Raw genomic sequence first — 21,383 nt, forward strand, 5'->3', positions numbered from 1 at the left:
ATGACCCAAGGGTGCTTTTTTTTTTTTTAAATAGAAAATTTAATACCATTCTTCCTTAAGAGTGAAACAATCCTGTCTAGAAACATACATCTGGTTTCCATAATGAAGTTAACTCCAGATTTTTAGCCTCTAAATGACAAGATTTGTTGTCCCATTTAATTTACATTTTAAGACAGCCTCTGGGTCCTACAAGTCATTTCCAAATACACCTTGACTTACAGTGTTTATTTATCATGCTTAAATTGATACAGATTGTTTGCTACACAGTTACAAGAGCAACAGTTTACAATTCTTAAGTTACAAAAATAGTTATCACTCATTAGTATTTCTATACATATCTTAAGCTATTAAATGCATACTCTGTACAATGGATGTCAACAGTGGTTGTTTGTTTCTTTAAAGCAAAAAGATTAGAGAACTAAATCACTGACAGATCCAAAATATTCATGTACCATAATATGCTTGCATGTCTGACACTAAATATCCCTATCCAGACATATCAAAAGCAGTTTCTGTGTCCAAAAGACACATGCATCCAGGTTGTAAGACCCTTACGACAGTTGATGGACCAGGACAGTACGAGTATCAGTATGTTACTGCCACCTAACGGTCTGGCACTACACCGTCGAGCCCAACTCATTAACTTTAACTTGACAGATTCCCTACAAAAGAACTATACCTGCCCTACCTGCGGATGGGAAAGCAGGTTTGTATAACAAAAATCATAGAAGCAGCAGAACAAGCTACCCCTTCGTTACCACAATCACTGACTAAAGATAAAATAGGAAGCTGGCTTCTCAAGTGGACAAATACTAAATGTTTTTGCCATATCCAAATTATTGTTTCCAAGATGTTCTGGTTATTTTTTTAATTCATTTATGTTTTGACAAAGTCACAAAAACAATCTAGATTTTTGGGGTGATCAGGGCCAACACTAACAAGTGTTCTGCTGGCTTAAGAAGCCCACTATTGAAATACATTGGGCTGTGCTTATTTAACTTCTGCTTCCTTTTCAGAACTAACAGTAAGCCTGGAAGCATTGCTCTTCCAGGTTGTGGCATTTTGTTAGAGGGGCAAGCTAAAAATTTAATTCTCAGCAGAATTACTGCTAGTCTGATTTATCTCCTAACTCCAGAAGTCTAGTCCCACTGACAATAAGTTTTACATAGGTGCCCGACTCAAAACAATTTACCCATTTCATAAGATTCTGTCTGGGAACAGTTAGATGTCTCATTAGATGCAAAAACACATCACCACCTCCAAGAAAAATCCCACCCCATCACCACAGCAACAGACAGCCTAATATGCCGAATAAGAAATCATACCATGTTTTTCAGTTTTTAATTATTTGAATCTAGACATCTCTCATGCCACTCTAAGCGCCCTGTTTCACCATGAGGGCACAATGCCTCAGTCAGATGGTTGCCAACCTTAACAGTTGAATGCAAGATGCAAAGCTTCCATGCTTAGTTAGCTTCACACACCACATGCTAAAATAAAGCTCAGAGTCATGTTTAAAATGTATTATTATGAAGAGATTTACTCACTTGGAGAACTTCAAGGACAGCTTGTTCCAAAGTTAACTAAAGCATGTACTTAAGCCTACCAACATAAGGTTGCAAGATGTAACACGACAATGTTAATACAAAGGTCATGCACGCATCAGAAATGCGTTAAGAATTCCAAAGCTGTCCCAGAGAGGAAAAGACACTTACGCTTGTCTTCACACAAGTTTAAGGGTTAAGCAACAGCCCCCTAAATACCAAGATGAGGAAATGAGTTATATGAATGAGTTTCTAGAGGCTTTCCCCCACATCAGAAATTCAAAAGTCTCAGGAATTGCACCTTTCGGACAAGAGCTTCCCTTTTAATCTTTCCAAACAGATGTTTGAAGGTCAGATCCTTGGGCTTTTAAGTTTGCTGAGTTTATTCATTGATCTAATGCATCATAATGAAAAAGAATTTTATTTGCCAGGTCAAAAGGGCCAAACAGATATTTTTTCATTTACTTCCAGTGCTTCACATGAGTTACCTTAATTTTGGAATTTTACAATCAATCTAGATAGACTACATTAAGTTTTGGGTTTTTTTGTGCTAGTATAGCACACCACTATTTTAAAATAGCTAACAGAGCTTCCATTTTAAAGTGCAATAGGTTAGCTACAGAATTGCTACAAAAATTCAAGTGAAAAGAACTATACCAGAAATAAATCCCTTACAACACAATAACACAACACCACTATTTGACAGTACATTAAAATTAAGGGGAAGTTGCATGTAAAATATTCGCCACCTCAGACGAAACCTTAAGAAAGCATCTTATACACAAAAAAGCAAACCAGAAAAAGATGATAGTTCTTTAATCTGACCTTCTAGAGGAAAATTGTACTTATTGATTTACAGTGAACCATAAGGCTTGCCTTTTTTTTTTTTTTAATCAAGATAAAAATAAATGTGAAATAGCAGCTATGGGTCTATCACTCTATCAGTTCTCATAGCTTGTTTACAAGCTATATTCACTTCCTGTGCTCCCTTAGCAAAATGTTTCCAAGCTCAGCCACAGAAATCAATTCCAAGTTAAGTGTTGCAGCAGATGCCTTAATTGCTTATATGAAGAGATGGTAAGTAAGAATTAGTAAAGTTTATCAAACTCTTGCCTTGTTTGGTTAGTCACAAGCTGACTGTTTTGCAAGGACAAGCTCACACACACAGCTGTACAGCTTTGATTCTCCTGTAACTGATTTAAGGATTCATCAATAGGATCTTTACTCCTGCTTCTATTTTTCAGGTGAAAAATCTTAGCCATTCAGTAAGTCTACCACAAATTGATGACATTAAAATTCACATCTGTTAGATTATCCCAGATAATACCAGACATTAAAAAAAGTAGCAGTTGTATCATTCTTTCCATATACATGGAAAAAATAATTCACTCAGAAGTTTTGTTTTCAAACTAGTTGATACTAAGCATTTTATGCAACATAAGTAGTATGCCTTTCACTCAACATGTTTGCCAAACTTCCAAAGGTCAGTTTAAGTCTCACAATACTGCATAAGCAATGTAAAGCTTCCCCCCAACACCTGTTCAAGCAGCATTCACTACTGTCCCCCCAAAAACTATAGCATTTTGCCATTCCAGTTACTTTAGATTGTTTATTCCTTTGAAGAAAATTTTAGTTTAAACTTATACAACATATCTGCCTACAACTCTTTTCTTATATTAAAGAAAAACTTGAGGTTTAAACATTTAGGTCTAGAGAAAAACCTCATACCACTTGTTGGTTGACTTCAGATCTCACATGGTCTAAACCGGAATTCTCTCCCTACCTTTCAACGTAAATGAAACTTACGTCAGTTAATCAGGTAGATTTTATTTCTCTGCTTCTACTCAGCTCCATCAGAGCCATCAGACCATTGGATCAGGCCTGTATGTGTTTCGTCAGCCACAGAACTGAACCTAATCTACCTGCCAGGAAGATCAGAAGAGAGTCAGTGGTAAACTACTCTTTTTCCTTATGATCATAAGCCACAGTAAAGAACACTTAAGTGCCCAGATCCAAGAATAATTTTTAAAACATAGCTGCAGTGAGTAATTAAAACCAACTATTCCAGTACTAGTAGTTCTCCAAAGCCATATGCTAACATCTTCATCCTATCAGTGAAACTTAAACAAAACTAATGGTTTAGAGTCCAATATGCAAAGACAGATATTTGTTAGAAGTTCAGGATCAGAGCTCACAGCAGTTAGATAGAAAGAGTCTAGGCTTTTTGTTTGGTTGTTTTGTTTCTTGTAAATCAGTCTTATGTGATAGATAAGGGTCTTTTTTTTTTTTAAATTAGGTTCATCTAAAAAAAAATTGATGAAGAAGAGTAATATAGATATATACCTTCAGTGAAGTACTGGGGCATAAAAGATTGATAGTTGCAAGAAGTTACTCAGCAGCTTTTTTCATAGTGTTTATTGCTAATTCATTTTATACAGCTTATTTCAAGGAGATGGGCAGCATAAAAACTGCAACATCCATTTAAAAAAATATTATCCGTTAGTCTCAACAGTATCTTCTTACAGCTGCATCTTACCTAATTTAGAAATAAAACAGTCCCGGCCTACTTCATTAAAACATTTTGTACCTAACCCTTAGAAAAACAGTCAGCCTCCAGAAATCAAAGAATTTCAGACCCCAAATTTATGATCACGTTTGATAAGAGCCCCAGAAATTCCCACTGTGCAAACTACCCTACTGAAACTATTTGCAGTAGTTCAGTTGTCAGTCTCATGATTACATCAGCATTTATTCCTACAAAAAGAATTGCTTTATTCGCACTTACGCAGCTTTGATGTGAACTGTGAGGGCTTAGGAGATTCAGACAGGTACTGCTTACTGAGCCTGCACACTGAATACACATATCCCAACATATTAATACTGACAAGCAGTTTAAACAGTGTATCAAAACACTAAAAATGCGGTAAATTTACATCAAGCTGCCAAAACTCATGCTCAAACAGCTTCCCACTTAGTTCCTGACTACACTATCTTCAGTTTAATAGCTGTGCTTGGAAGTTTACAAAAAAAAAAAAATGGAATGACAGTGTCTTTACCAATTCATTTTCTACAGTCTTGAACTTTTCCTTTGTCAGTAGTGATTTCGGGGATTGTAGCTTTTTTTTTTTTTTTTTTTCTTAAACACAACTTTTAAACCTAACATTCTCCTTAATGTTAGGTTTGTTAGGAATGTATGTCCTTAAACATACATTCTCCTTATAATAACCCAGAGGTAGCAGGAGGGATAGAAGCAAAAAGGTGTCAGATTCTAGAAGCTGCACTTTCAAGTATACTGTCATCCATGAGAGCTTTGTTGGCTTACACAGATCACATCACCTCTAATCAAGTATAGCAAACAAAAACTAAAATCCTGAAACAAAGAACTATCGCCACTGATAATAAAACTTTTACACCCAGTTACCTCAAAGGAGTCTTGTTAATTAAGTAGCAGTATTGCAAGTTTCAAGAGCCAAAAAGAACTGAAGTATAAACTTAAATCTGTGAGTATCTGTTTTTCTAAAATGCTCATTAGTGACACATTTCACCTAAACAGACATACACATACACATTCACTTTAAACTGATGTACCACACAGGTACATTTAAGGAAAGGTCCCAACTCAATTCAAGAATCTGATATCCCTCCTCTCCCTCCCACCACACAACTCGACAGAAGTGTCTACATGTAACAAAAAGCAAACAGAAGGGGAAACACAATATTTAGCAAGTACATCTATATACATTTTGTACCTTTTCCCTCCTTGCATTCAAAGTGAGCAGATCACCAGATTCGCTATATTTTACATGCACATACTTCCCCCTTTACATAGTACCAGTTCTGTTTAAATGATCTCTGGCAGCATCAACAGCAGTCATTCCACATTAGCCAAAAGCTGCTTTTATTGTGGAGGCTGAAGTACATTTAAATATTCTGACTGGCCCAGCTGGTAGGTTGTGTTTCCTCCACAGTCCACATACTGGTATCTCTCCTGGGATATTTGTTCAGAGTGGCCAAAGTAAGATGTTGTCACTGTGACTCTTAAAAACACAGAGCAGAAGAAACATTTGTTTTGTAAGGTGCTTTGAACTTCCTATTCTAGAAATCAGTGTTTTTATTAGATTACTATGGTTTTTTTAAGACACAAGCTTTAAAACAAAGTGCGTAACATCATTAAAAACAAAGCTTTAATTAGCTGTAACAGTAGTATTTTAAACTCAACACCCAGATGACAACAGGAAAAAAAACCAAACACACACACAGAAAAACAAAACCCCACAAACCACCACAACAATATCAGTTTATATCATCTACAGATCTTGTAGATCTTGTCCATGACAGACATTTGGCCACCTGAGTGGATTTTTCTAAAGAAAACAGTAAAGTTTAAGCCCAGGTTTACTCATTAACGCTTAGCTTTGCAATGGAAATGCAAATGTTTCCAGAAGCTACAGCATGGTTTGACCATGCTGCTGCTGTTTCCCCACCCACCAAAAACAAAACGAATCATCAACAACAACAACAAAGCAAAAAGGAAAAAACCCCCACAGGCTGCCATTTGTGAATTCAGTCACGAAATGGAATCTGGTAAAGTACCAGAAGCCTGTTACTGCTTCAGGATCATGAGAGTGTGACCTATTTTTAAACAGTGGCTGATGCACACATAAAGACAAACTCATTTTAGAGCACCTGGAGATCTTAATAGCTCCCATGTCACAGCCTAACTACAGAGCACATACAATAATAATGGTTTCATCGGTTCAAGTTTATTCACAGTACCAGAATCTGACAAAAGAAGTTTTCTTTACGCAGTTCAGTTCCAAGAACTACGAAGCTACCAAACTAGTAAGTAAGTTGATTTCATATTATCTAGGATACAGAGACTCCAGGATTAAATATCTACGAGTAAGTCTTCAATCAAAATTATATGGTTTTAAAAATGTTAAACTTCCCAGTTTCCATACTTACTGCATCATCACTACTATGTTATGCACTTTGATAGATAATAAAGTACAGAAGTCGCTGGAAAAAAAAAAGAAAATAGCTGTTAGATTTGAATCACATTTTAATATGTAATAAGCTAAAAAGAACAAGTAATGTTACTTCAACTGGAAATTCTGCTATCTGTGTATTTACAGACTAGAGTTGCTAGCGATGGCAACTTGTTGAAAAACACTTCTCATAACTATACTTGTCTAGGTCTACTTTTACACACAAAGTCTTTTTATAATAACAATCACATGCGCTTGCTTGCATTTAATGGTCACCAGTAAAAATGTACTGTGAAACAATATTCACTCAGTCTTTCAGAAGCTAACCAAAAGAAGTTAACCTGAAGAACTATATTAAAACACTTCAATATCACTTCTTCGCTGATAATGAATTTTACTATAAAGACATAGCCATAATTCATTTTATGTTATCAAATTCAAATATGGAAAGGAAACTTTCTCACAAAATATCAGCATTATGCCAACTGCAGCATCCTTTCATGTAAAAATGAGTCCTTTCTATCAAAAAGAAGTCTTGAATGCTTGCTACTTTTGCTTCAAAAATATAAGGAACTCAGGAAAGCCCCATTTTTTTGCACTGATCCACTTCCATATTACAGCAAAGTGACTATTAATCCATCTGCAGAAAGTTCAAATTCAGAGTTACTCTTTTCTTGCAAGATGTGTTTTTCAGACTTCTGTTTCTCCAAATGCTACATTTTCTGACATGCAGCTGTATACCATTTGGACACCAAGCACTATGTAAGTGTACAGTATGTGTTTATTTAAATCAATTGCTCTTGATCACAAGTTTATCAGCTCTGGAATGAAAGGCATTTCAAGTGCAACAAGAGCATGAGTCAGCCACCCCCAACATATGCATGCCATTATCATTCTTTTCCCCACCAGCAAAACCAAGAAGACAGTGAAGAATTTAGCAGTGAATCTACACAGGTGACCAGGATTTATATGAAAATACAAGTAAAATGGTACTGTAATAAAAGTTGTTTGATTTCTGTCATTATTATAGAGAAGTCCAGCAATATGTTTTGAATCTTTCACTGCTAGCCATGAAATAGGATTTATTTGGACCATAATGTGAAATATTCTCAGTTACTGTAGTTTTATAATCCAAAATATTGGCCACCTGCATGATAAAGTAAAGCTAGCTTGGATCAAACAGCACATATTGGCCAACTAGCAGAGACATATGGTACTAGCATGCCAGTTTTCAAGTCCAGATTATCTGGAAATAAAGCTGTTTTTATACAGTACAAAACCATAGCTAGGAAAGTGCATTAAACAAAGAAACTTCTGCATAGAATCAGCTCTCCAAAAACAAATGGATGGAAGTGCACTGTATGATCCTGGTTTCATCATACAGGTCTGCTGAACCCAGATGTTGGCATATAGGATCTCTGCAAGATCTCCTGTGCTTGACCTGAGCTGATTTTACAGGACACCTTCTCTCCAGAATCCGCATAACTATCTGCATATGCCTAACACAAGGCTTAAGCTGACTAGCTGGGGAAACACAAATACCTACAGTATTGTGATCCACTGTACGACCCAGAAAACAGATTAATCCAGCACCTTCCCTCTATTTAATTCCAGATACTGGAAAGTTAAATAGTAGTGAGGGGGGAAGAAAAACCAAACACAACAACAACAACAACAACAACAAAACTTGGTAAGAGTAACCAAAGCTATGTTGGCTGGATATTTAGACTAAAGAAGCTCACTGGCTGTCTCCAGGGTTGTTCTATGTTGTAAAACCAGTCCTCCGAGACTTACAATACAGTGAGAAAGGGCAGAAGCCTGCCAGCAAGATTAACTGTCAACAGGTCAAGGGTGTCAACTAATACCAAATGTTTAACATGCAGGAAATCTGGAAAAAAATAAGAAACTAAAGCACTACACAGAATTAGGAATGAGACACCAAACATTTTAAATATATCACAGTTAATTAGCGCTTCTCACAATCACTAGGATCTTACTGCATCAGTCTCTGCAAGAAAGTAAATCTTTAACTGACACAAACTTCCATAGGAATGGGTCTCTTCTTACCAGTTATCTACGCTTAGTGTCACTTTGCTGAAGGGAAAAGTACCTTCATACGCATACAAGTCATTGTGCATTAGTCTTTTTCAGTAATGTTCATAGGCCCTCTTGCTTTCTTGAAGGAGATAAAGTCCGTATTACAGACTACCAGCACAGAGAGAGGACAGTTTACCTGCCTCTGCTCCAAGACAGCGTGATCTACCTCCAAGCTTGACCAGTGAGTACATCATGGCTCCACACTATTGCCAAGACTGCAGCTCTCAAGCTAACCAGCCTAAAATCCCATCAGTTCAGGCCACAGACAGTTTTTGCCTGCCTGCATGCCCTTACACACCCAAAGTTATCTTACGTTTATTTAAGGTTAGCAAATAGCTTGCAGTTAAAAGTTTCAAATATTGTGGGCAACAGACTCATAGCACTACTGAAACTTTGAGACTGTGGCACTGATCATTAAAGAGGTTTCTACACCAGGTGTTGAGAAGTATGACCAAGTAAGTATCAGCATAAGTTCTATGAAGCCCTAATTATTTTTCATGCATCAAAAGAGTGAGCAGGATCACAGGATTTAGTATTTACATAAACCAGACCTACAAGTCTTTAGGATGTAACAGAAATACACCACTTTCTACTTTTTTTTTTTTTTTTTTTTTAAGTTAGCAGCTAATTTTGTTATTTTGTACTTATTTCAATTTATTCCAGCACTTCAAAGCTATAAGCTTCTCTCCCACCCCAAAGGGCCCGGCATCCACTGGAACTGCATGCAGATCTTAAGTTTCAATAGTTAAAAGTTCAGACTGAACTTTTAAGTCTGAACTTTTAAGTCTTACTTTTCAGAGTAAGACAGCTAACATTTGCTTATGTTACCAAGATATACTCAGTGAATACTCTGTGGGCCAAAACCTTCCAGAAGCTATGAACAAAACAGCTTAAATAAGGTCTGGTTGTGAATGCTGCTTACCATCATATACAAACAGTCTGAAGAAAAGACATACAAATAAACTGATTTCATCTACCATCAGAAAAGTTTATGAGTTACTAGAGAATTGCATTAGAGCAACACACCTGCACTCTTTCCCAGAAGGAGCTGGCACTAGCTGTTGCGGAGGCATGAAACACTGGGAGACAGATACCACTCAAAGCACTGAGAGCCAGGTTCAGTAAGCCACTATACAAAGTTACTGAAACAACTGTAGTTAAAGTATTTTTAAGTACTACTAAACCCACAACACAGAAGATACCACACTGTCTCTGTGACTACGTTTCAGCTGATCTGGAGAAAGCAGTTTTTATTAGCACCATCATTATTTTTAATAAATACAGGCAATATTTAGAGGCCAGCACACTTACAACATGTAGCTCATTTCATCTTGTATGACTGTGGGCACCATATAGTCGATCTAAAAGAAACAACAAAAAAACCTGAGTAGATTTAGACATACAAGATTAACATACATGCAACTTTGAAAGCCCATCCCTATTTACCTGTTTCATATCCAGAGGGCCAATGTGGGTGATGTTGTTTAGCCGTGCTTTGCCAATAACTGTTTTTGAAAACTGAACTTGGGCTGTGATATTTGCCACTTCAACCGAATAATAGTTGTTGTTTGTTATATTTAGTGTGTTCTGAAAAAAAACAAAAAGCACAACACTTTAACAAATATCCATCCTGTGTATCCTGGCAAGTATATATTTTGAAAATTCTGTGTAATTCCTAAAATTACACAAATGTATTTTCTCGCTTTCTAGTTTTTTTTTTTTTTTTAATTTGGCAGTCAGAGATGGCGAAGGGAGGGAAAGAAGAGGAAGGTTTGAGAAGAAAATATACTAAGTATATTTCAGAAGTTAAAAAGATACTGGACCAGCTGCCTCTTGAGACTGCAATAGCTCAAGTTTTATGTATTTTGCATTTCCTAAGAACAACCATAATGGTTCAGACCAAGGGTACTGGGGTGCAGCCCAACATTTTGTTTCCAACAGCTGGCTGCAAGCAGGAATATAGAAAAGGGCTAGAACTAAGCATGCAAAGGATACAAAAACAAGTCATGTTTAACTTCCCCCAAGCACTCTCCCAGATTCTGTGTTATTTCTAACAGAGAAGACTCCAACCCGAGTTTGATGTTACTTGTCTGTTGAAGGGGTACTGAACAGACAACTGCTTGTCCAGTCTCATCTTAAACCTGTGTAAGCTTCTTGCAATAACAACATTCTTTGGCAAGGAGCTATATAGGTTTTTTTTACCTGCTGTGTAGAAAAAAAAAAAAATTTGTAGCTTCTTGTTCATGTTCCCCCATAGTAGTAGCCACATGAGACAGGAAACTGAGCATTTTATACTCTTCATGCCATTCAGAGTTGTTGGGAGCATCAACCACTAACCCTTCCTCTCTCTCCTTCAACCCTAAATCATCTCTTTCCCAAACTGACAGGTCTACTCAATTTCTTCACATGGAAGCTGTTCCATGCTTCCAAGTATTGCTGTTGCCCTCCCTTTAAGCTTTTCTTACTCAGATGAAGGAAACTAGGAGATGACAGAAGCACAGTCGTTTCTACCCTGAAGCTAGTAGCTGACTTTATTTCATCCTTAATCCAGTGCTCAAAAGCTGCAAGGGTACCTCCCACCCACAAGGCACTACCATTCAGTGGCCCGATAGATAAATGCACATTTCCTGTGCATTTCACTTTACATTTACACTGGATAAGAGGAAGGCAAACAGAATTGAATCTCTCAGTGACATACAGTCTTTCTGCTATTCTTCAGCTAGCCCGCGTCCTTAGTACTCTGAAATTACGTTATCACCTCACCACTCATCCCCTTTCCCAGGTTTGTTTGGGAATATGCTGAGCAGCATAGACTCCGCTACCATTTCACTGGTGACCATCCTCCACTGTGAGTACTGACCATTTCTTCATATCCTCAATTATTCTTTTTGGGAAATGTACCCATTCCAGGACCTTTCCTCTTCTGCTGTGGTGGCTTAGTTTCCTTTAAGGACATTAATAAGGAACTCTGCCAAAAGTCTTTTGGCAATCCTGTATTAACTGCTTACCAGGAAACACATGTGGAAAGAATTCCCTGAAGCTTTAAGGTGGGTGAGAAATGTGAGAAATCATTTTTCCTGAAGACCAATTCTGACAGTTGCATAATACCAAGTCTGTATTTAGTAACATTTTTATACATACTACCTTTTACCTTATTCCCCAAATAATGCGTGAAACTCCAAATCACACTTTCCCTTGAAAAAAAAATGTAATAGTAGCCTACAGCTACACCTCTGCTAGCTGTACATAGAAGGACCAGCCACAGAAAGCCCAGTTACATTTTTTAAAACTGGTCATTGTATCTGGTTGAATTTCTTAAGACGTTAAGCTTAACAGCCCACAATTTCTACCTATACACATGCAGTGAGAGATATTACTATAACATTTTATCCATAATAAGCATGCAAACAAGTCTACAATCTTACCGTAATATTTAAGTATATTATACGTCTACTCTGTTCATAAGTGACGTATACTGACTTCACACCAATGTATTCAACATCAATCGAGCGAGGAAACAAGAAGAACACAGCCAGCCCAGAAAGTAGTAAACATACAATTACAGAAGCAGTCACATAGAGTTTTCTGGAAAAAAGAGTGCATTTTAGAGTCAAAAGTGCATTAAATAAGAACAGTAATATTTTATTTTCTTTGTAAGTGATAAGAAGCATAACTAATCAATATAACTACTTCAGTCTATTCCAGTTTTTCCACTACCTTCTGAAGAGGAGGAAAGCTATGATGCACTTTGCATCTAAGAGGCACAAATACAGATGTTAATCTTGCATATACATCAAATCAAGAACATGTGACTATCCCAATATTCACAACCTACTGAGGAAAAGGAAAGAGGAAAAAAATGTATATATACACATGTGCTTTAAGGCATAAGCACTTTCCTTAAAAATTTGTTTTTATAGATTTTTCATCATTCTGCATGATTCTTCAGCATACGCCAAAACACACCCAGAAAGAAGAATAAAGCTTTATTCTACACCTTGGATGGCATTCTTTTTCAGTAATTTTTTTTTTTCCCGGGGAAAGCATTAACAGCTTGTTTTTACCTCTAAGGAACAGCAAATTCCCAATTAATCTTCTATAAGAAGTGGGGGAGGGGGGGGAGAAAAAAAGATGTACATGAATATAAGGCTCTACCACAGCTCCAGGTTTGCTCAAAACTAGAAACACTAAAGGAATATTTTTCAAATTTGGCCTATTATTACATCAAATCCATGATCCAGGATAGTATTAAGTGAAGTTGTTGAGTTTTTTTCCTCCTATATACTAGAGTCTTATTTCCATAGGTACTACAGTAAAATTTAAACATTTGGAGCCAAAACAGTTTGCCACACCAACTGACGATAAGTCTTTAGCACTGTAATTAAATGTATGCGTAGATCCTGGATTTTTCTTTTAAATACGCTATATCAGAACAATGAATTTGTTCGTCATGCTAGCTATCAGTTCCATAAATCAATTTCTAGTTGACTTATTCAGTAGTAGCGGCCCAAGGAAGCTATTGCTTTACTGAGATTTAAACTTTGGCAATGAACATGTACCTACTTAAATCGAATAAGACTGAGAGACTGAAAAACTTCCATAACTATTTTAGATATTTAGGTAAATATGCAGAGCTCATATAGTAATACTAACTTTACCAGACATCTTATAATGGGAGCGCGCACACCTATTTAATAAATAACTCAGAGTTAAAAGTTAAGGCTAATATTTTTCAAGAGCATGGTTTTTTACATATTGAGTAATATAAGAAAACATTACAGTGATTTTCTAGATTTTTTTTTTTTTTAACCCACACTCCTATCTTCTTAAATTGCTACATTTTAACTAGAAGAGCGGAATTAAGTACCTTCACATATCACAACAAGCCATTAACTTACGTTCTTCTTGGCCTCAGTCTCTGATCACTGTATGGAATTAATGCTACAAGCTGATTTTCCTGTCCTAGAAACAAAAACACTTTTTTTCAGAATTTAAACACAAAAAATAATTATTGTTGCAGTTACTTCAAACAAAGAATGCCCATAACAGCTTAACAGCACTAAAGAATTAACACAATACTAAAAGTAAATATTCAAATTCTAGTAGAAATCAAATATTTCAGCTAACAACCCAAGCAGAATATTACAGAAGTTCATGTACCCAGGTTACTTTCCGAAATAGAGAGAATAGCTAACACAACACACGAAAGAAAAACTGTAAAGCTGAAAAAGATCAGAACAGCAACAGATTCTGCCTTTGTGCAGACCTGCATACATGCACAGGAGGTGGTATGCCTCTCGCACCATTTGTTTGAGGGTGAAAGAAAAAAAAAAAGGGAGATATGTAGCAGCTTTTAGCTCTCTATACCAGGCCATGTATGTCACAGGAGAATACATGCAGAAGCTCAGGCAGCAAAAACTGTTCCAAAAGGCATTCTTCATCTCCTCTACGGAAAGCAGGAAGTCAGGTTTGTTTTCAAACAAATGCATATATACCTGAATTTCTGCTATCAACAAGTTACTTCTCCAGAGCGCATTTTTGATATATGGACATGGCACATATTGCCTAGGCATTCACTTAACGACTCCAAGCTGTAGTTTCACAGTATCTTAAGGATTCCATACAGGTGTCTATTATTCTGTTGCAACTTCTGTAACCTTGGCATTTTCCACACAGTCATAACTGAGTATTTAGAAGAAAGCTGAATGCGTTAGCAATGTATGAATTGCTAAGCATACAGTAGTTTGGAACATCAACTCTTTAAAAATTCCTACCAATTTAAAACAGATTTTCATTTCGACTTCAATAGAGTATCTTCAACCATTCACAGATTAGCACAGTCCTACTTTTATGCTTTATTGTACTGAAAAGCTAAAGCTGACCAAGTAGCAAGGCACAACTACAGTTTTGCCATCATAACACATGTTGTGGTCTTCCAGTTGTGAAGTCATCCTCTGAACACTTTTTCTTTTTACCTCCCCTCAAGAAGAAGCAAAATGATTCTTTTTAACTGCTGAGGAATAATTAAAGAGACAGCCCTATTTGTTCTTGTAACTCATTTGAAGTTCTAGCTTTAGCTATATTATTTCATTATAATTTATGAACAACATGTATTTCTAACAGTTAGTGCAAGATTTTTAATAAATTACTTGCATTTGTTTAAATGTTACATTTAAAAATCCTCCAGTTGAAGAAATAAGCTTTTGAGGTTATTATTATTATGAGGTTTTTGAGGAATCCCAATACTACAGCATTTTAACTATCATTATCGTGAATGAGACTTGTCATTATTATAATCAAGTACTTCAAATTAGCAGGCAAACAGAACACAGATTTCTTTTTCTGTAGTCTTTCAGTTAAGATATTTTTAATTGCATGCTTTTTTCCCCACGCTGCAGAGTTCCTGAATTTGGCAGAAGCACTTGGAGTACATTGTATAATTAAGAGCCTAGGTACAAAGTCTATCCTCATGGTTGTCACTGTTAAAATACCCGGTAACCCCTGCCACTTATTTCCAGATGTGAGGGAACTATTTGAGGCTCAATTGTGAACTCTAGCAAAACCTAATCCGACCGACGCACATGCAGAGGGACAACACGTGTCCCCCTGCACCCGGTTTAACTCAAGTGGCTCAGGCAAAGAGCTGGTACAGGCTGCTGGGGAAAAGAGAAGCTAAAGGCAGCACAGCTACCTAAAGGTTCCTTCTAAGTCAGTGCCACCTAGCGTATTAATATGCTTAAGGAAGTCTCATTTCCAAGAAAAGACTTATTAAAATTTTCTTTTTAGTAGTATATTCACTAAATAGTATATTTAGTAGTACATGCAGAAAAATGCAGGTTTGCAAATGAGAACTTAAACAGCATATAGCTTGACTTTCAGTACTCTTTAATGAATAAATCTGAAAGTGTTTGATCATTAAGAGAGGGTTTTTACCTTTGTCCCTCTCCCCCTTCCCCACCCCCCATAAAAAGAGAGGGTTACTGCAGAAAAGACTTGTCTAAGAAGCAATGTTTTCTTACTACTCTTCCTAAGACACTGAAGCCAGAACCAAGTGAAACCCTAGCACAGAGGCATCAATTTTCCCAAGTTGCAGGCCAAAATCAGTTCTGAGAGCTTTTATAACCAATAACCTAATTTGGGTAAAAGTTCTAGCAAAAGCAAAGCAGTCACAGAACACAAAGCTATCCCATTTCTTCCCCCCGCCAATAAGGAAGGTCTCACACCTGAAGCAAAAGGTTGTGCTTTGGCATAATGCATTTGCCACTCTCTCCTCCTGCCCAATTTCCAATACCCTGCAGCCTCCTTTAAAAGGTCTGTTCGAATTAGTTGTACAACTGAGTTATCATATAGGAAAGAACAGTAATGGCTTATCGGGAGAAAGGGTGAAGGACAAGGGTAGCAAGCAAACGAAACTGTTGGGCATGAAGGCTGACGCTGCGCAGCTTACTGCTTTCGGAGGCAGGCAGAGATCCTACCTACGTGTGTTCAACTCCTGGCTGGTGACCTCTGCGACGACAGAGGGGGCAAAGGGAAGGAAAAGGGAAACAAGAGGCACTGGAGGTGGGGAGGGCAGCGAAGTCTGCTATACAAGATCAGCAAGAGGAGAGGTTCTAGCGCAGGCTGGCTTCTGACTCCTCAGCAGTACACATCAACCAAGTTTTCAATTTTCCCTTTTCAAAAATCCAGTACCATGAAGACATGACACTAATCTGTCAATTTAATTATCCTCAGAACAGACAGAGTTTTACCAAATAAAAACCTGAAACAATGATGCCTTAAAGTAAGTTACAGCTCTGGCTGATGTTTCGTAATTACAGGCTTTGTTTTTCAGAACACTTGCTTAGGTGCTGGAGAACTTTGACAACTCAGAGTTTCTGTTTAAACAGATGTACCGAATGTATTTTTTTCCAAATGACAAAAAAACCAAGGGATATCCCAGACATCGAAAAATACAACTGAAAAACATAGTATTTTCCTGCAGTGTGACAAAAACATTTCTGGAGTTTAGTGCTCAATAAATAGCTTTAAACAAACAAGGGATTCTCCTCCAAGCATGAGCAATAGCCAAGCACTGTTTTCAGAATGACAACTCAGTATTTTAAAACAGCAACAGATGTAACGCTTTTACTTCCACTGGCTTGCTTCTCTAATGCCAATACAGCTAGCAACTATAGGTTTGTAGGATTTTATATTGTTCCTCACAAGTTTTGAGATAAGCAACCTTATTTAAGGACCCTAATTCTTTTTTGAATCAAAACAAACAAACAAATGAGATCAACTTTCACTTACACAGACCTACGTAAGTCTTCTCCCTTCCCACCCCAACAATACTTGAAAACACCCTCTATATTTGCAGCTATTTCTGCAAAATTATATATTGATTCAAGTGGTTTAAAATTGGTAGTTCAAAGAGATGCATTATGAAATCTCAAAAATAAAGGTTCGCAAATTCAATTTGGGAGAACTACGGTTAAGCAACTTTAACACTGAGAAGCATGGAAAGCTGGAATTGCATAGGCAAGAGAAGAGCCACCATCTCAGTTAACAGCAATTTTATGTTCATTACTGTGTAATCACAACAAAATGCTTAATGCCAAGAAGTCCAAAAGGTTAAAAAAAATTTAGCTTTACTAGTAGAGGTATTTGTTACTGATTATTATAGTTACAACTACACACAATTATGAGGTGATTTTATGAGTATTTAAAAAAAAAAAAAGCTTACCTCGTGGAATTCTGCCTGTTCCTTGGCAAGTAGGGCAAGTTACACTGTCTCTCCCCGTAAATTCTACATAGGGAAACTGTGATACATCTCCACATCGACCATCTTCATTGTGGGATTCTGAGTGAACTAAGCCATTCCTCATGCTATCAGATCCTGTCCCTCCATCATAGCCATCTTCCTTACATGTGTGCATAGGCAGATGTGAAAGAGATTTTCCCATGTCTAAAACAGAGGTCAGAAGAAAGTTTTCAGGGGGAAGAATTTAGACATGGTTTGCGATTTATTCCTCCACATAGAGTTACTGTTAGTCTGCAGTCACTACTTAAACAGGACATGAGGCAACAGGAGTTTTGTCTAGATTCCTTGAGACTTGCAAAGCTTTAAGTCACAAACAGATTAGGAGAGACCTCCAACATAAAATAGCACAACTGCTGGCAAAAGGATGCAACAGTCTAGCATAGTGTTTTTAAAAAAGATTATGCCGTACAACCTTTCACAAAATACATTAATCTCTGTAGAAAAATGCAAGACATACTTGCTCTAGAAATAAAGTTCACAATTTTTATGGGATCCTACACACACTACAGACCCAATCCTAATATGCTTTTTAGGCTAAACTTGTTTTGAGAATACAGGATCATTGACCAGCTTGTCATTTCCAAGCTAAAAATATGACATTTTTATTTAAATAGATGATTTAGTTCAACCCAAAAGACAGTTAATTTATAGTAAAGTCAAGGAAAAATGGATGCTTGCAATATGTAGCATTACTGTCTGTAAACAAAGCAGAAGCCGTTTTTATTTCTATTCAAACTGTAAAATTTTCTCATTAACACAGCTTTTAAGCCATGCCACTGAAACTACCTTGAAACACAGAACTCTTGGAAATAAACGCAACAGTGAAGTGATCCAGGTAGCAACTCTTCCAATTTGTAAGGGGGAAAAAATACTCTGTCCAGCAATGGCAATCAGTTGTTCAGCTCACCCCATAACCCGCTTCAGTTATCGAAACTGCAGAGACACTAACCACTCAATTCACAAGTGTCCTGGGGCAGGGGAGGAGTTAAGAGGAGAAAGTATGCAAAACTTCACTTTCTGTCCTAAGTGGCATTCTCTAAGAACCTGCCAGTAATCATCACACGCTGCAGGGAAGGGGGCAACAGAAGTCAGAATATTTTAAACCATTCTAGACAGAAAAGAGAGAGATCAGGAAGACAGCGATGGTAACACAAGCACAACATTGATTCAATAACGCCACAAAAGGTTAAGTGAATGCAGGAGAGGAAAAATAAATCACCAAATGGCTGCATCAGGTTTAAACAAACAGACAGCACTTCATTCCTTTCTGTAAACATTTGCAGAAACCAAGTCTTGGTCAAAAACACCTGTGAGAAGGAAAACTATTTGTATATACATACTGCTACAGCCATTTTGAAACACTCCAAGTTTGGGAGCCATTCAGCAACAAAAATGTGATACTACACTGCTCATGATTAAATGCATCAAGCATAATGCAGCTAACAAGTTCTCCAAGCAACTGTTAAAGAAATATTATGTGCTGAAACATGATCATACAGACCATTTAAATAAGCAGCAATATTATACCTATATACAGCCTTCTGCAGACTGACTAGGTTTATGGCAGCCAGCACAGTCAGAGTTTTACTCGAGACAAAAGAGCAGACAAACTTTTGTGCTCATAATAGCCTATCAAAAAAAAAAAAAAAAAAAAAGAAAGTTTTTTTAAGCAGAAAGTAAGTTTCCTGAAAAAGCTGTTGCCAATTATCCCATGCATGTTTTTTTGCTTATTGTTCTCCCTGTACTTGACATACAGCTTCTAAGCTACAGACCTCAAATATTACAGCTTAGGCAACAGCTGTTACAGTTACAGGCCAAAAAGCTTGAGGATCAGCCCCTGGCCCTTCTGGGCAACCATCACACTTAAATTACCTGCTCTGCTGATGGCAGACTCAGGCTATGTCTACATCAACAAGTGAGCATAGAAAAACACAAGCACTCTGCAGAAATAAATAGTTGCTGAGGATCCAGCATCCACATTATACATAAGCTTGTGGATTTTATTTCATACTACCCGTAGACTGGGCACACGTTCTAGTTTTAGTTTCTTCCAAAAGGAATACAGTTTGGACATTCCCAGAACACATGATGATATAAACCAAAACACAGCAAGTGAGGATGACTGGGAACTCATTTCAGGAGCACACCCTTGATTTGAACTGAAGTACTAATGTGGATATAGCCTCCAATGCCAGCTGTACTTGAGCTTCAATAATTAGAGTCTAACTATTTGCATTCTCCTACCCCCAATGACTGAAACTGGCAACAAGCTGCAAGGGAAGTAAGTCTCTCCAACCCGCTCCCCCCAACACACAACAAACACTTAATCCTTATTACAGCTGACCAAGACTCAAGAACACCGTGCTCTTATCCAGCATTTATATGCTGGACAACAGCACTTCTGAGAATGTATTATTTGCTTATTTAACAGCTTCTATACTAGCACCACCAAAACCCTCCTTTCCCAGTAGCTATGTTTTGGTGGAGTCTTTCACTCATGGCTAATGTATGACCTTCATTCTGCTTCAACCTGCCCAGAGTATCCTTGAACTCAAAGCCTTTTAGAGGAAGTTTCGTACATCAAGAAAATGTTGCGATAAGGCGCTTTTGTTTTTTAAGGCTGCTCCCTTCAGACAGCTGCAACACTTCAGAGTGATAAAAGGCAGACAAAACAAATAAGGTCCTGAGCATACAGAACAACCACATCCCGAGGTAAACACAAGGCTCATGAAAATTACTTCTTGTTTACAAAGCCAGGGAAATTTCATAGGGTTAAAATAAACTCCTATTATTTCTCCAAAGAGTTAGGGTGGCACTGCAACTCCTTATATGCAAATATGAAGATCAGCTTACAATGCTCTTTCTTTCAAAATAGCACAAGATTTTTTTTTTTCTAATTTTTTAAGTGTGACCATCATCTGCTCTATCAGCTGGGGTTTAGTCACCAGCACCACAAGCTCCTCCAAAGCAGGGAAGAAGCGGTAAGCAGCGCCGAGGCAGCAGCAGAGAGGCTCGGCACCGGCAGGCACCGCCGACAGCCGACGCCCGGCTCGGGGGGGGCAGAGGGGCACCTGCGCCGCAGGACCGGCGCTGCCGCAATAAGCGAGTCGGGGAGCTTTGCAGGGTTTATTATTATTATTATTATTATTATTATTATTATTATTAATCCCGGCCTGCAGAGCCCAAAGAGCCCGCCGAGAACATGGCGAGGCGCCCGGCCACCGCGGCGCACGCAGGGCCGCGCACGCAGGGCCGCGCCGCCCCCTCCGCGCTCCACAGCGGCGGGGCCGCGCAGGCCGCGACCCTCCGCGCCGCGCGGAGCCGGACGCCGCCGCCCCCGAGCCCACCATGCCCCAGCCCCGCACCCCAAACCCCGCCGCCCCCAGGCCCCCTCACCTGCGCGCTGCTCGCGGGCCGGCTCGGCAGGAAGGGCACCGACCGCAGGCGGCAACGCCGGAGGCTTCCACGAGCGACGCAGCGGCCGCGGCGCCTGAACCCCGGATCGCGGCGTGCGCAGGCGCGGGGCGGTGCCGGGCCTCCGCCTGCCCCGCCATAGCGGCCGCCGCTGGGCCTGTACGCGGGCCGGCCGCGCTTCCCCACACTGGGCTCCGTGCGTCGCGGTCGGCCTCGGAAGGGCCGGGGCCGCTGAGCCGGGCGGTGCTTCAGTCCCAGAAGTGAAACTGGGGGTTTTTCTTTCCGCGAGCGGGTTTCCTTGGTGGTATTTTAACAGCCACCATCATCATCATGGCTGTTGGGTCAGCTCGAGTGGAAGTGAATTATCACACTGTGCTCCCGAGTTAGATCAGATGCTTGGGCAAGAAAAGTTAGGGTAGGTCGGCAGAGAAAGGTTGTAGGAAATGAGACACAATACCATCGCCAGGGCTGCAATTGCTTTATAACTCATGTCACGTTATACATGGTTGCTGGTACAACTGGTGTTTCTCCAGAGACAAG

General features: G+C 38.6%; 1 protein-coding gene across 1 annotated transcript; it reads right to left on the reverse strand.

The window, feature by feature from the left end:
* Nucleotides 1–210: 210 nt before the first annotated feature.
* Nucleotides 211–21,020, reverse strand: TMEM106B (transmembrane protein 106B). The gene is made up of 8 exons (XM_026105070.2): nucleotides 20,826–21,020; nucleotides 17,352–17,573; nucleotides 13,528–13,591; nucleotides 12,055–12,214; nucleotides 10,076–10,216; nucleotides 9,941–9,990; nucleotides 6,510–6,563; nucleotides 211–5,581 (listed from the first exon to the last, which is right to left on the reverse strand). Exons 2-8 carry the CDS (start codon nucleotides 17,569–17,571, stop codon nucleotides 5,443–5,445), a joined length of 828 nt encoding a protein of 275 aa, XP_025960855.1. The 5' UTR covers nucleotides 17,572–17,573; nucleotides 20,826–21,020; the 3' UTR covers nucleotides 211–5,442.
* Nucleotides 21,021–21,383: the final 363 nt, after the last annotated feature.

Source organism: Dromaius novaehollandiae, chromosome 2 (assembly GCF_036370855.1).
Source record: "Dromaius novaehollandiae isolate bDroNov1 chromosome 2, bDroNov1.hap1, whole genome shotgun sequence".
In the NCBI taxonomy this organism is placed as follows: Eukaryota; Metazoa; Chordata; class Aves; order Casuariiformes; family Dromaiidae; genus Dromaius; species Dromaius novaehollandiae.

Excerpts from the sequence above, each read along its gene's own strand:
- TMEM106B (XM_026105070.2), bottom strand. The coding sequence starts at position 17,571 with ATGGGAAAATCTCTTTCACATCTGCCTATGCACACATGTAAGGAAGAT. Across the intron at positions 10,217-12,054 it reads TAATATACTTAAATATTACG|AACACACTAAATATAACAAA; the intron begins GTAAGATTGTAG and ends GTTTTTTTTCAG. Across the intron at positions 5,582-6,509 it reads AACATAGTAGTGATGATGCA|AGTCACAGTGACAACATCTT; the intron begins GTAAGTATGGAA and ends TGTGTTTTTAAG.